This window comes from Myotis davidii, unplaced genomic scaffold (assembly GCF_000327345.1).
Source record: "Myotis davidii unplaced genomic scaffold, ASM32734v1 scaffold428, whole genome shotgun sequence".
Taxonomy (NCBI): Eukaryota; Metazoa; Chordata; class Mammalia; order Chiroptera; family Vespertilionidae; genus Myotis; species Myotis davidii.
Genome location: NW_006299834.1, coordinates 3,202,360 through 3,217,771, shown reverse-complemented (window position 1 = coordinate 3,217,771; position 15,412 = coordinate 3,202,360). Strand labels below are relative to the sequence as shown.

The 15,412-nt window shown below is 39.4% G+C and overlaps 1 protein-coding gene across 4 annotated transcripts in view; it reads left to right on the top strand.

Annotated features, from left to right (window-relative positions):
* Window positions 1-15,412, top strand: part of TNRC6B (trinucleotide repeat containing 6B) — a 177,582-nt gene that overhangs the window by 95,872 nt on the left and 66,298 nt on the right. For all 4 annotated transcript variants that reach the window (XM_015571923.1, XM_015571922.1, XM_015571924.1 and 1 more), the window contains 2 exons: window positions 4,061-4,148; window positions 11,170-11,191. In XM_015571923.1, coding sequence (XP_015427409.1) covers window positions 4,061-4,148; window positions 11,170-11,191 — 110 coding nt within the window. The remainder of the gene's footprint in view (window positions 1-4,060; window positions 4,149-11,169; window positions 11,192-15,412) is intronic.

Below are 15,412 nucleotides of genomic sequence, written 5' to 3'. Positions count from 1 at the left end.
CTTTTTTCTTTTATTCTGGGATTTATTTACCTTCTATAATTGAAACTTTGTTGCCTTCAGTGGAGCTCAGAGCCGGCCAGGAAGCTTGGCTTCCTCCATCATGGGAGCAACCAAGCCTCCTGCTCGCTCCAGCTCCGTGGCTGCTGGCCGCCATCTTGGTTGGGCTAATTTGCATATAGTCTCTCTGATTGGCTTGCGGGCATGTCTTAAGGTGTAGCAAAGGTATGGTCAATTTGTATGTTTGTCTTTTATTAGATTACATTCCCTCTGCCTGGGCAGACACTCATTTCCCAGATAGTTTTCTCCATTTAGGTCTCTACTCAGATATAAACACCTCAGAGAGGCCGTTGGTGAACATCTTATGTAAAGTATCCCAACCTCTTCCCCGTCCTTTCCCTTTTAGTCACTCTCTGGTCCCTTTCTCAGTTTTATATTCTTCATGGCACTTGTAATGATTTCCTGGCACTGCCTGTTTGCTTTGTCTCCTGTCTAGAATGTCAGCTTCCTGAAGGCAGGGACTGTCTCTCTCTCACCCACTGTTTCCTCCCCAATGCTTAGGTCAGTGCCTGAAATGCAGTAGTAACTCAGTGTATGTTTGTTAAATGATTTAGTTATTTGCTTTGAGGTTTTTCTTTTGAATACATTTTCCAGGTTTAGCTTATAGGATCCCCTTCAACTGGCCTTTCTATTACCATTTGACCTGTCTCATTATTTTTTGAACATTTTCTTCTTGACAAGCAAGTAGTCCAGGCTCATCTTGTACTTTCCTTGCCCTAACCTCCAGATTAGCTCTTTTCCAGAGAACTCTGTTTTTTAGTGAATAATGGTATTTAGAAGCCACAATCTGGATGCTAGGTATGTTCATTGATATTTGAATGTTTGTTCCTCAAGCCCTCTCAGTAATAGAGCTAGGGGGTGTGTGTGTGTGTGTGTGTGTGTGTGTGTGTGTGTGTGTGTGCGCGCGTGTGTGTGTGTGTGTCGCGCGCACAGATATATTCCTCACTTACGCACAAGGGATATGTTCCAAAATTCCTGAAACCATGAAGAGTGCCAAACCCTATAAATTCTATGTCTTTTCCTAGATACACTTTTTCACTTAACCCATGTACTTTATGGCTTCTCTTTAGCTAACATCACTAACCTGTGTTATGGGGCCATTATTAATTAAAATAAGGGTTACTTGAACCCAAGCACTATGCTACAATGACAGTCGATCTGATTACTGAGGCAGCTACTAAGTGATTATTAACATGCAGGTAGCTCAGAGTATATTAAAAAAATAAACAGGAGTTCATGCCAATAATTAATTCTGACCCAACTCCACAGGGTGCATTCTCTCTTTTCATTTTGGTAACTCCTTTTGCAATGGTGATAAACCTAACTTTCACTATCTTAATATATTTATTTAATTTTTCTTTTTTTTTTTTTACAGAGAACATTTTATTTATTTGCTCTTCACCATTAGTCCCCTCTATACCTTCAACTATATTTATTTATTGATCAGACATCCTTTGTGTAACCAATCCTGCATCACCACCACCTAGATGCCTTCCCTGCATGGATGCCTTCTTCACTCTGCTTGGGCTCTGCCTCAGCATTGGGATATTTTAAAGCTCCCCAAACAATGCTAATGTGCAGCTTAAATAGAGTACAACTCAGTTAGAAAAAAGTGAACCCCACACTATGTGATCCTTTATTAAGTGAATGGCAGGTTTTTAATTCAGGTTTGGATTTAGAAAATAAATTCTTCCAAAGGAAGTGAAATTTAAAGAGAAGACTCAATTCTACCAGTATACACAGTAAAAGATCAGAGTGAAAGCACAGCCTGTCTCCTGGGAAGCTTTGTAAAATATTTGTTTTGGAAGTAAATCTGCTTGCATGTGAACATGAATTTCAATTCCCTTCCCTAAATTACCTGTTTATAGGAAAAAATACTTGAAAAGGTTAGTTGTTTTTTAAGAATGTGTCTCATTAAAGACTTACCGCTTCTTTTACATTGCATTTTATAAATGAACTTTCAATTTTAGAGTAGATTTAGAAAAATGCAACTTAATACTTTTTAAAGCATCGTTTAAGTAGGAGATATTCATGTTGTGTTTTCTCTTTCGTAGTAATCAGTTGCACTTTAAAATATGAAAACCAAGTTATAGTATCTGAGTCACGAGGAACCCCATCTTCTTCCACTCGCATCTAGAGGAAGCAAGAGGCTCTAGGAACCAAATATAACAGGATTTGTGGTCAAACTGCCTTAGGTGGTCAACATCCATCTTGGCAGTTTTCGTAAATCCATTTTCTTAATGCATGGCTGCGAGTGGGTTTTCACCAAGTGCTCCACACTGAGACTGGCGTACACATAATCTGACTCCAGAGAAATCCAGCTCTAAACCTAAGAAATTTCAATAAAATCTCTCCCATGATTGTAATTTTAAAGTTTTCATGGAAGTTACCTGTAGAGTGTGAATTGTGCACATTAGGCTTTTGTATATTTATGCTCAGATGTTATACAAGGAGAAATGTGAATGTGGGCAGAGCCACCAAACTTGACATGTAGGTAAAACATTTTTTTCCTGTTGTTGTTTGATTTATGTAAGTACAGCATTTATTACATACTCATGAGAGCTCACTTGGGGTTGGTCCTCAGTTCCTTCTGTATGGTAAAGTGATTCCCACTCCCCAAACTTGAGTCCTTCAGGAACCATCTTTGTGATTTTTGCCGCATATGCAAACTTTTACCTTAACGTTTCTCTTTAATTTATCTGACTTTTAGCTTTTTCCTAGATAATATCTGTGACACCATGGATTTGATGTGTTGATCCCCTAAAATCACCAGTACTGTTTGGTACTTGGGAACCTGGGAACTACCAATATATCTCCAACTTGCCTTCAAATTCTGAAATTCAATAAACAAGCATCTGGGGTCTCCTGACTTATTTTTCCCAGTTGACACATAACAGTGAAAGTTGGCATATCTATACTAATAATAGGGTAATATGCTAATTAGACTGGGTGAACCAGACATCTTCCAGTCAACTGGTCCTCCTTTTAGACAAAGCCATGGTGGCAGGGACTGAGGCAGAGGCAGTTAGGGGCTATCATGCCGGCAGGGGAGCAGTTAGAGGTGATCAGGCCAGCAGGGGAAAACAGTTAGGGGTGATCAGGCCAGCAGGGGAGGGCGGTTAGAGGTGATCAGGCTGGCAGGCAGAGACGGTTCGAAGCCAGCAGTCCCGGATTGCAAGAGGATGTAGGCCAGGCTGAAGGACCTCCCCCCCCGCCCCCGTGCATGCATTTCATGCACTGAGCCTCTAGTATATACATAAAATATTATATTAGAATACATGTTGGGTTATATTCTGTAATATATTAGAATATTAAATTTTAAAGTTACTTTTTAAATATGAGGTATAAATTACATTATCTTAGTTTCTTAAGATTCATCACATTTCTTTAACTAGGATGTTTATTATTATGTATCATTTTTATTTTAATTGAGGAGAGCAAAACCTGATTGTCCTGATTCAGGTGTGCCAGGAAGATGCAACGGTGAACTCACCCAATAAAAAGTACCTGATATATAGGACACTCAGCCTTAAAAACACAAGATATAGGACATAGAGTATTATATTAATCACTCTGAAAATGTTTTGGGAAACATCTAAATTATAAATACCTTTGTGCCATAATTGAATTAATATAGTCTGTGTTATTTGTGAAGAATATTGCCAGAAGAAGCCAATTGGATATTTTCATATATTCACATCACATTCTTTGATGAGTGGAAATACATTAATCGTGTGTGTGTGTGTGTGTGTGTGTGTGTGTGTGTGTTCTATTAGGAAGATCTCAAAAAAACTCACTTTAATGGACTTCTTTGAAGCCAAACTTAATGTCATGTTTTGCAAAAGGGGCAACAAATCAAAATTACGGATAACTAAATGTGGTTTTTGCATTCTCTCAGTTTAAGTAAAATACAGTGTTCTACTCAGTCACAGAGATGAATTGTTGCATTACACACCATCTACAAGCAGATATTTAACTTTCTGGTCTGATATTACTTTAACAGAGAGAAGGAGCAAGAAAGGGAAGAACAGTTAATGGAAGACAAGAAAAGGAAGAAAGAGGATAAAAAGAAAAAAGAAGCCACTCAGAAGGTGGGTTTATTCAGTTAAGTCTATTAAATAATACTGCAGCTGATTTTATCAAAACAGCAGTAAACAATACAGTAAACTGTTGATTAGTGGGCTAATTTGGACAAGAGTGTGTCCACTAAAGTCAAAAGTCCGTTATTTAATAAAGTAGGTTTTCTGAATGCGTATGTTAAAAATTTGACAAGTTAGTTTACATGTTTTTACTTATGTAGACACATTTGTGTAATTAAAATTAAGTATGCATGAAAAGTTTAGTTTCACAGAAAAGTTTTCTATATGTATTATAATAATTTTAAATTTTTACTGAATAGGTCTAGTAATACGTGCACTCTTTAGTCACCACAAATAAACAAATGCACATGGCTGGGGTGTGGCCTAGCGCAGGTCTGAACATCAGCACGCTCAAGTTAAACTGCTACAGAGGAAGCCAGCTTATCTCAGATGCCTAAGCCTGGACCAATCAACTGTGCCAGGAAACAAGTTAGAATAAGGCAGCTCTGAACAACACATCTTGAATGAAGCTGCAGCAAAGGGAGGTATAGAGAGTTAGGGGTACTAGACACACAGTCCCGTGAAGGCCCATGATCTTTTCTTTTGTAGTTAATCTTTGATATTGGCTAAAGAGATAATCACAACAAGAAATTGGAAAGCCTAATTCAAAGTTCTGGCCATTTTAATAAGCTGCTATGTAATCTGACTAATCAGTACAGCCATTTGACAATTGAAACAGACCAGATGAGCTCCAAAAACATCATCTCTGTGATGCCAAACTCAGTTTTCCTCCTCCTCTAGATTTGGTTTATAGAGTGAAGCTATGTCCTAAAGTTATTTTTTTATAATTACACTAGAGGCCCAGTGCACAAAAATTTGTGCACTTGGCGGGGGGGTCCCTCAGCCCGGCCTGTGACCTCTCACAGTCTGGGACCCCTCGGGGATGTCCACCTGCTTGCTTAGGCCCGCTCCCCAGGGAATTGGGCCTTAGCTGGCAGTCAGACATCGCTCTGGCAGCCTGGGAGCCCTCAGGGGATGTCCACTTGCCAGCGGGGAGCAGGCCTAAGCTGCAGTCGGACATCCTTAGTGCTGCTGAGGAGGCAAGAGAGGTTCCCGCCACCACCGCTGTGCTGGCAGCTGTCAACCTGGCTTGTGGCTGAACAGAGCTCCCCCTGTGGGAGCACACTGACCACCAGGGGGCAGCTGCTGCATTGAGCGTCTGCCCCCTGGTGGTCAGTGTGTGTCATAGTGACCAGTCATTCCCAGTGGTTCTGCTGTTAGGGTCAATTTGCATATTACCCTTTTATTATATAGAAGCCTGATGCACAGGTGGGGGTGGGCTGGTTTTCCCTGAACAGTGTCCTGGATCAGGGTGGGGGTCCTGCTGGGGTGCCTGGCCAGCCTGGGTGAGGGGATGATGGCTGTTTGCAGCAGGTCACACACCCTTCAGGGTGGGGGCCCCACTGGGGTGCCTGGCCAGTTTGGGTGAGGGGCTGAGGGCTGTTTTCAGGCTGGGAGTGACTGAAGCTCCCAACCGCTTCTGTTTTTCTTTTTTTATTCTGGGCCAGCTTTAGCTCTGAGGTTTGGCTCCAGCTCTTAGGCCTCCACTGCTGAAAGTAGGTTTCTGGCCTTTGCTTACAATGTTGCGATCCTGCTGGCTGAAGGGCGGACTAAAGCAGGTTTCTGGGGTTTTGTTTAGCTTCTATATTTGTTACATAGTTGCTTAGAGTTGCAGCTCAGAGGCCTGCAGCAGCAGGCGGGGAACGTTGGAGTCCTCCGTCACTGAAGCAAGCAAGCCTCATGTTAGTTTCAAGCTGCCTGGCTGCTGGCGGCCATCTTGGCTGACAGTTAATTTGCATATTACCCTGATTAGCCAATGGGAAAGGGAGTGGTCATACGCCAATTACCATGTTTCTCTTTTATTAGATAGGATTGTTCTCTCTATTGAATTGAATGCTGGATTTTCATTATGTAATAAACTGATATATTCTGGATTCATACATATTTTTTAATAAAAATGGCATTCACACCGTTAAAAAAAACAAACTGCTGCAGAAAGTCACACCCCTTGACAATAAAACCAGTTACCATGCTCAAGATGTGGTGTGATCACATGCTAATGATTCACCAGGCTTTGTTTAAAAGTCGTGACTCTTGATTTATGTAGAACAGTGATGGCGAACCTATGACACGTGTGTCAGAGGTGACACGCGAACTCATTTTTTTGGTAGATTTTTCTTTGTTAAATGGCATTTAAATATATAAAGTAAATATCAAAAATATAAATCTTTGTTTTACTATGGTTGCAAATATCAAAAAATTTCTATATGTGACACGGCACCATAGTTAAGTTAGGGTTTTTCAAAATGCTGACACTCCGAGCTCAAGAGGATCGCTATCACTGATGTAGACGATAGTTATAGATATGTAATATTTATGTCAGCAAAATTACTGGTATTTTTTCCAACATATGACCTATTCACTACAATTTGTTAAAAATAACAGTGAATTAATAACAACAAATAACCTATTAAGTATAAGCTAATCTTGGTTAAAAACATTTTGTAACTAAGAGGTGTTGATTTTCACATGTGACATATGGACTTTGTTCATTAAATCAAGTTCCACAAAATCAAGGGTTTACTATATTGAGAAAGGCAAGACATTTACTAACACTTAAATTCTTCTCATATTTCCTTATTTTTGTCATAATTAATCTCCATTTTCTTAAGCAAGTTTATACCGTAGAATAACTTCAAAGTTATGCAGTTTGCTCTTCTTCTGGCCACTTCCAGCATTGTCATTTATATGAGCCTGCCTTTTGATAATCGCATAAAGAAACCCCCTTCCAGAGGATCTGATGGGCCTGCTTAGTGTTTTGAGGAAGAGATCATTGCATAGCTTTGAGGGATTTGCTTAGGGAGATTTGAAAGGAGATGCTAAAAGAAAAAAAGGGCAGACCGCTGTCAACTGAAAAGTCTTAGTTGAAGTGTTTGTCTTGTGGGGCTGTTGGAGTAGAGATGGTTTGAGCCCCTTGCCCGGCTCCCTTTGTGGCTGAGCATGGCCCCTGCCCTGGACGTTGTCTGAGCTCATTTCTCTCACCTTGTCACTCTTTTAAGCATCACCTGGTGTGGGCTTTGGCTTGGCAAGGTTGCTTTCTTCTGTTCTTTTTTGGAAGCAAAATTGATTTTCCTCCTGTTCTTGTTACTACTATCTGAAGCACTTGGGAAGCAGGGGCTCCCCGTGAGAGGCAGGTTTAAGGATCCCTGCTGTGGTCCGAGGTTATTGAAGATAAGTTTAGGGAGGTGAAAACTGTTAAAAGGTTCAGAGGGAGCTGTATATTTAGAACAAACTCAAGGCAAACACAGCCAATGCTATATAAGGTAAAAGGGACACTGCAAGTTTTCCCAGCATTGTTGGATATAGCATTTCCCATAATTCAGTTTTCTGAATTATTGAAATTAGTTCACTTATGAATGCCAGCAGTAAAAACAATATTGGAAATATTTTCTGAATTGGAATGCCTATGATCTTGCCATATTAAACCTATGAAACGTATTTTATTCTTTCTTCATTAAAAGGAATAGTGCTTATTGTTTGGTGCCATAATAGATTGCTATGCTTTTTAAGATTTTGTCTGCTTTTAATTGTTTCTGTTTCTATTTATAGTGTTGTGCTTACCATCTCATCTTCCTGCTATTAGGGTACCTGCTTCTAATGTGTTCCTTCTAACCTAAGCTTGTTAGAATTGTCTAAATTGATAGTAAAGAATTTGACTAAAATTGTTAGATAATGACCCGGATGCTTTTTAAATACTTGCTTTTGAATGTGCAGCCACATTCCACAACATTGAGGTTGCAAATAAGCAGTTCCACCCACCAGCCATACAGTGTTAAGGGCATTGCCCCCATGCCCCACACATGCTGACCCTCCAACTGGAGTGATGGGAGAGTGAATCTCAATGAAGGCTTCCTTTCCTTTAGGGCATTCGCATTTCATTTACTAACCTGGTATAAAAATCGTATTTTGCAGCTGTGGGAATGGATAGTTAATAGGCTGGACATTAGGGAACTTGACCAAAGGCTGTGAACAAGAAGATGCCAACTAGAGCAGCTGACTAGGATATGTGCAGTTCATTCTCGTTCTTCTGTAGACAATAGTGTTCTCTTAACTTGAAAATGTCAATATCTAGAAACAATTAATACAGAATGCATCTGTAAACTTTCATTGTGGATTCTACTAATGGAAAAATGATCAGAATTAAAGATGGTTTGGATTTATTCAAGAGTGAATTGGGGCCCTGGCCCGGTAGCTCAGTTGGCTAGAGCACTATCCCGATACACCAAGGTTGCATATTCAGTCCCCTGGTCAAGGCACATACAAGATCAAGCAGTGAATGCATAAATAAGGGGAAAGGCAAAGCAGTGTTTCTCTTCTCCTCCTCCCCCACCCTCCCCGCCCCCCCCCCTCTCTCTATCTACCTATCAAATCAGTAAATTTAAAAAAAATTTTAAAGAGTGAATTGGGATTATTTATGCAGAGAATGTAGTTTATTCAGCTGGATGGTCTATCTCTGTGTGCTTGCATCTGCATCAAAAATTGGTTAAGTTTTGGGAAAATCACCCTAAGTAAAATTTCAAATGGTTAATTCGGAACAATAAAAATTCAGTCATTTTGTTCAAAAAATTCTAGATTGGCTGACATGGGATCTAGGCCAACACATGGCCTTTGATATTATTGTATCATACTGAACTATTGTGAAATTTCATAATGAAATTGTGATTTAGCAGTTTTAAGGAGAGAACAAAAAGCTTACCATGTGATTGTCTTAGTAATTTTCAACTTTGTTATAGAGATGACACCTCAGCTGGGAGGCATAAAATGTGCTATGATGCAAAGAATTGTGTAGAATGTGCCAGAGGTTCTATTATGTAGTCCTTCAGTCAGTCAATCAGCAAACATTTGTGGTTCTTTTTTAGCACTTCCACATCTATTTTGCTGCCTAGCCCATTGCTTTATAATCACTTCTTTGCTTTTGTCTTCCCCATTAGACTGTAAGTTTCTCAAGATTTTATTCATATTTACATTTCTAGTAACTAGGATAGTGAGTGCCTGATGCGTAAGAGTCACTCAGAAAAATATTTGATAAATGAATAGTCAAGAATGAGTGCTGGCAACATAATTTTCTTGAAGAATTGACTTTTAAACCTAAATTAAATTATTTTGACACAGAAATTAAACATGACCGTTTCCCATTGTGTTCAATGTTTGTGGCAGTTTGTTCTTTCTAGAGTTATCACTGAGTAAACTGTTAGATTTCCATTCATGAGAGAGGTTTCAAAGAAGGATTCCATTAACATTCGTTAGGCTGATGGTACTAAAGGATCATTGTTCAGTGTTGGCAGAACACATGCTTTGATCATCCAGCTTTTCACCATCTGGGGGACATCTCTTTTAACAGAACCCACATCATAAGACACATCGACATTATTTGGGTTTGTCACTTAGACTTGGGGACGACATTGACTTTCTGTATAACTGATCTTCATAATGGCATTCTAAGAAATATTTACAACAGTATAAACCTTAAGGGATTGGTATGTGGATACGAATCTGTTCATTCTTGGATAAATGGGGTTATACAAAAAGCATACAGTTGAATGCAGCTCTGTAACAATTAGTACTGGGAAACACTGTCTACCAGAAATTCAGTACCGTAGAATTAGCTTGTCTTTTAATGCAAGAATGTAAAAAACACTCCAGGAGGTCACACAAGTAGATTGTTTAATTCAGATTCAATGTCTGACACTGGTGTGCTGGAATCTATTGTGAAATGGGCTGGTTCGCTACAGGACATAACCCTCCAAAGATGAGCATGTTTTTATGAACACCTATGGCAGTAATTTAGTATGATTACTAGTCACAAATAATCAAATCTCTTCTTTTCTATATGAATATTTTTATTGTAAAAGTCAGAGACACAATATAAAAATGCTTTGGAAGATTGACTCTTGGGAAAAGGGTTCAAAATGACCTATGATCTCAATAATGTAAGATAAACACAATTGGAATTCTGGAGCACTTTTTTTTTTTTTTGAGTATTTTCTTTTGGATGTTTTTTTATGCATGCCCCTTTGAGGTTTTGTTTTAGTATTATAGGGCATGTATAATTAGGCACCCTTCTTTATTTTCCTCTCTTATTAGCAGAAACAGTTTTTCATATGCCTCCCAATCATAATTTCCTAACTCTCTAATAGCCCATCATTATATTCAGCCTGTCCAACCTTTTAGGTTAATCACTTTCAAAGATATACCAGTGACTGTATAAAAAAAAACTTTTAACAAAGGAATCTTTATTTGTTCAAAATTTACATATTTCACTCTTGCTGTATTTCATACTGACTTACATAAACTTTGATAAAAATAGCCAACATTTATTGAATGTTGGCATAGCATATCTGTTTAATCTTTACAACAACCTTTTGCAAGCAGACACTGTTATTATCTCCAGTCACCAGATAAATAGAAAACTCAGATCGAGCAGCCAGGAAGTAGCACAGCTTGATTCTGAATCCTGTTCTCCTACCATGCATGACCTCTGATGCCTTTGGTGATGGGCCTCGGAACTTTTGCTTTCTAGATTTGAGATCAGGTGTGTGAGTCCATACTCACGGGAATCTCTTTGTCCCTCTGGCGAATTTAGTTTCTGGGCCACATGCATGTGCTTTTCTCGAGTCATTAAAAATCAAAATGGCAAACAGCATTCCTGGTTCAAGGACTTTATCATTTAATGAGAGTGGAATGCTTTTTGTTCTGACTTTTAGTATCCTTCATAATGATGCCATGTAAGTTATGATGGCCACTGTTTTTAGAAGGATGTCTGAACTGACTCGCAGCGTCTTTTTCTGGATTTTTAACTATGTCTGTGTATCTGGTAGCTGGAATTACTTGAGTTACTGGAATTAAAGTTGTCTTATAATATCAAATTAGAAAGCAAATCTCATTGACTTATATCTCTTCATTTATTTTGCAGGTCACGGAACAAAAAACCAAAGGTAAATTGGGTTTTGTTTTTCCTTTTTAAGTGAAAATTCTGGAGAGAACAGGACAGGAATTTCTGTTGCAAGTTATATGAAGGCATGGACTAGAGTTGGTCCTCCTACCCAGGTAACAGACAATAAAAAGCACTTCAGGTAGAAGCTAATATCGCCCGTTTTTGGATATTTAGAATTGAGTTTCTGGGATTGCTGCAGTAGATTTAAGGGGTGAAGGGTAAGGTTAGGTATTAAAAGATAGACTACTTAATGTAGGAATTTAGACATAGCAATTTAGCGTTGTTAAAAAACTATTCAGGTGATGGTTGTCTTGATGGGCATTATCTATGAAATGATTAGTTTATAAAAGCTAACCTGACCTTAGATGCATTAGTAAAAATATGGTATCTAGAAAGGGATGCTCAGTTCCTGTAATAGACACCACACTATGGAAAGAACAGAGACAAACCTTTGTGGACGGTGTGGCATCTGAGCCAGATTGGTTAAGAAATGTGAACCTGTGTCACCTCTAGGAAAGTTAAACACCCAGGGATATTTAACCCCCAAGGGAAGGCTTCCCACCTGGGGAAGATCAGTAACTGTCTTCAAAGATTTAAGGGCTCCTCTGGTGCCTAACACTTAGCAGTTCCTTGGTAGATGTCTGCTGGATGTTTTGTTCATTTAGACCCATTCTTATCCCAAAAGTACCAATAATGAGTGAAAGCAACACAGAAAAGCTTCGAGCTCAATATAAATTTAAAAAATTTACATATTCTTGTTCAGAGCAGTAACTCATAACCTTTACCTTCTTGGGACATACCTGCAGGACAGCATCTTCCCATTAGTATACCTGGGGTGATGGACCATTGCAGTGCATTGGTCACAACTCTGTTTTTTGAGCCTATTCTAGAAGGCCTATTACAGTGAGTGCATGTTGGTTGGGATAATTTTGAGTTTACTCTAATTTATTGATATTTGAGGTGGGGGTTTTCCCCAAGTAAGTAATTTACAAACTAAATTACTTGCAGTATCCTTCACACCTTGAAGAGACACCTGTGTGTTCTAACACTGTGGTAGGAGCTATTTCTTCAGGGATGGAACTAGCTTTCTCTAGGGAGTGAATGAATGTGAGGTATTATAAGACATGTGGCTCAGGTAGGTGGCCAGATGAGAGGTAATGAGGATTTGAACCTGTTTAGGAGCAGTGGTGATAGAAAGATGCTTTGGTTCAATAGAATATAATGGTAATTAGATAATGGACACCTTCCAGGTTTCTGACTTGAGCAGCTGGTTGGATAATGACTCCATTCCTTGAACCAGAAGATAATGGGAGGGGAGCAGGGTAACAAGTTTGAGGGTGTCAGGAAGGGTGGAAGAGTTCTGAGTTGGAGATAGTAATTTGGGAAAGATTTTTACATAGTGGTAGTTAAAGCCTAAGCTTGGGATTGTTTGTGGTCAAATAACTTAAATATGGGAAGGGTGCAGGCCTAACCTTCACATTAAGATTTTTCTTAAACTTATGACCAAATTCAGCTGCCATCTTGCAACTCTTAAGGGTATAGTCAAAAGCAGGAGTTGCCAGCTGTGACCCTAGCGTCGAATCTGACTCACTGCCTGCCTGTTGATGTACAGCCCGTGAGCTAGGAATGTTTTGTACATTTTTAAATGGTTGGGAAGGAAATAAAAGCAACAATTTTACAACAATAAAAATGATATGAAAATTCTATTTCAGTGTCCTAAAGTTTTATTGGAACACAGCCACACTTATTCATTTTATACATTGTTTGTGGCTGCTTTTGTCCTAAAAGTACAGAAATGAATCGTCAGGACAAAGATCATATGGCTAGCAAAGTCTAAAATACTTGCTCTCTGGTCCTTTACAGGAAAAATTTACTGACCCCTGACCAAAAGTATGAGAAACCACCCTGGCCAGTGTGGCCTTCGTTGCTTGGGTGTCATCCTGTGCACTGAAAGGTTGCTGGTTCGATTCCTGGTTGGGGCAGATGCTCAGTTTTTGGGCTTGATCCCCAGTATAGGGGCGTGCAGGAGGCCGCAGATTGATGTTCCACTGTCACATTAATGTTTCTCTCTTCCTCTCCTTTCCTCTCTGTCTAAAACTCAATTTAAAAAAAAATCTTAAAAAAAATATATGAAAAACCTGCAAAAAGGAAGAGAGAAAATCTGAAGAGTGAGCTGGAGTAAGTCTTACAAAAACAAAGAGGAAAGGAATAGCCAGCAATGTCAAGTTGAAGAAAAGGTCCAGTGAGTGCCCATTAGACCAGCGGGCGCCAACCTTTCAGACCTCATGGATCACCAGTGGTCCACAGACCTCCAGTTGGCAACCGCTGCATTAGACAGCAATGATGGTCACTGTGAAATGAGGAGAGAAGCTCCTAGGGCAGTGATGGCGAACCTTTTGAGCTCGGCATCTCAGCATTTTGAAAAACCCTAACTTGACTTTGGTGCCGTGTCACATATAGGAATTTTTTGATATTTGCAACCATAGTAAAATAAAGACTTATATTTTTGATATTTATTTTATATATTTAAATGCCATTTAACAAAGAAAAATCAACCAAAAAAATGAGTTCGCGTGTCAGATAGGTTCGCCATCACTGTCCTAGGGAGATGTTAGGGCAAAAGCCAGTGTACATTGAGTTTGGGGAGTGAGTGGAAGGTAAAGAAATGGAGACAGTGCTTAGAGGTTACTGAAAATTGTTCAATGCACATGGGCCACTCACAGTGTGTCATTAATCTTTGAGATTTTTTTTTGTACTACATTTTAACCGATTATTCTTCACAAGAAATTTTCAGTCTAAAGTAATGTCTTTTCTAGGGCTTGTTTGTATTTACTACTTTTAAACATTTTTTTAGGTTTTTTATGTGGGTGTGTTTTTTTATGTTTTAAATCCCTTTCAAGGTATTTAAAGAAAATAGTAATTTGTATTGGTTCTGCCTTTTTCAGAATATTCTTAATATTTTTATCTTTAAAAAAGTACCATCTTATTGAAGTTTTCCAGAAATAGAGGCAATTAGAAGTTCAAACTGAGATGAGAATGGTATAAGATAATTAAGGCAACAGAAAGGGAAAAATATTCAGTCCTTAGAGTAAGTAAATGTTTTTGGGGAGTAAATGAATAATTTATGATCCATTCTATCTCTGATGTGATGGTGGGGAAATGCCCTGAGGTGCTTCATCCAGGAATGTTGCACAATGTGTGATACCCACTAGATTTCTTTGGTGGTTCTGTGAGTATTGTAAAGTTAATTGAACTGATGTTCAGACCTCAATGCAGTAGGCTGGTCTTAGTGTGTCTTATTCTATCTTAGGGGAATGAGTCAAGGCTATAACAGACCTCGCTAACTTAAAGACTAGCCCTTTTGTAGAAGAGCAGCCTCATAGGAACCTAGCTCCCTCCATCCTAACAACCACTTGGGAAGCACCATTAGACAATGACCAGTTTATTTTCTTAGGTCATATGTTTATTCTGCTCGCCATGTTTATTCTGACCTACCTTCCTTACTGGGAGGCCCAGTATAGCTTCCTGATGGGCTCAGGTTAGACCCCAGGGTTGCTTTGACATTACTTCAGGCATCTGCTCCTTTCTCCTATTTCTCAGAGGACTCACCAGTGTCCAATGGTATAGATTCAGCCCCCTGATTTCTGATGATGTATCTCCCTCCTCATAAAGGAGCCAGTTCAACGAGTGACATGCTGGCCCAGCATCACTTCAGCAGTCAGAACGGTACTGCCACCAGAGCTGGCCCTAACGTTACTCTGGATGTCAGGGATTTGGGCCTCAGAATCATCTGAATTATCAGGCTCAGTGATTGTTTCTGTATTACTGCCAGCCACTATTTGCCAGGTAAATTTTCTTGGAAAGGGTGGCAGTCTTTTGGTAGGATGAAGCCAGGAAGGTACAGATCCAGAAGAACAGCCCCCGTAGGGTTGAGCCGAGGGTCCTGCAGAGTATAGCTTGACAGTCACCCAGTACATCCCCACACTTCCTTTTGCCATTTTTTAAAGTGAGCGGAAACATTAAATTATTAAAGTCAATAGGGAAAGTATCTACATGTTGAAATTTTTATTCTAATATTTACACACAGTGCCAAGCAAGAGTCTTTGAGTTCAGGTAGCTGTAGTAACTAACGAGTTGATTTTGTGATCTTCTAGATCAGAGGTTCTCAACCTGTGGGTCGCGACCCCTTTGGGGTGGTCGAATGACCCTTTCACAGGGTTCA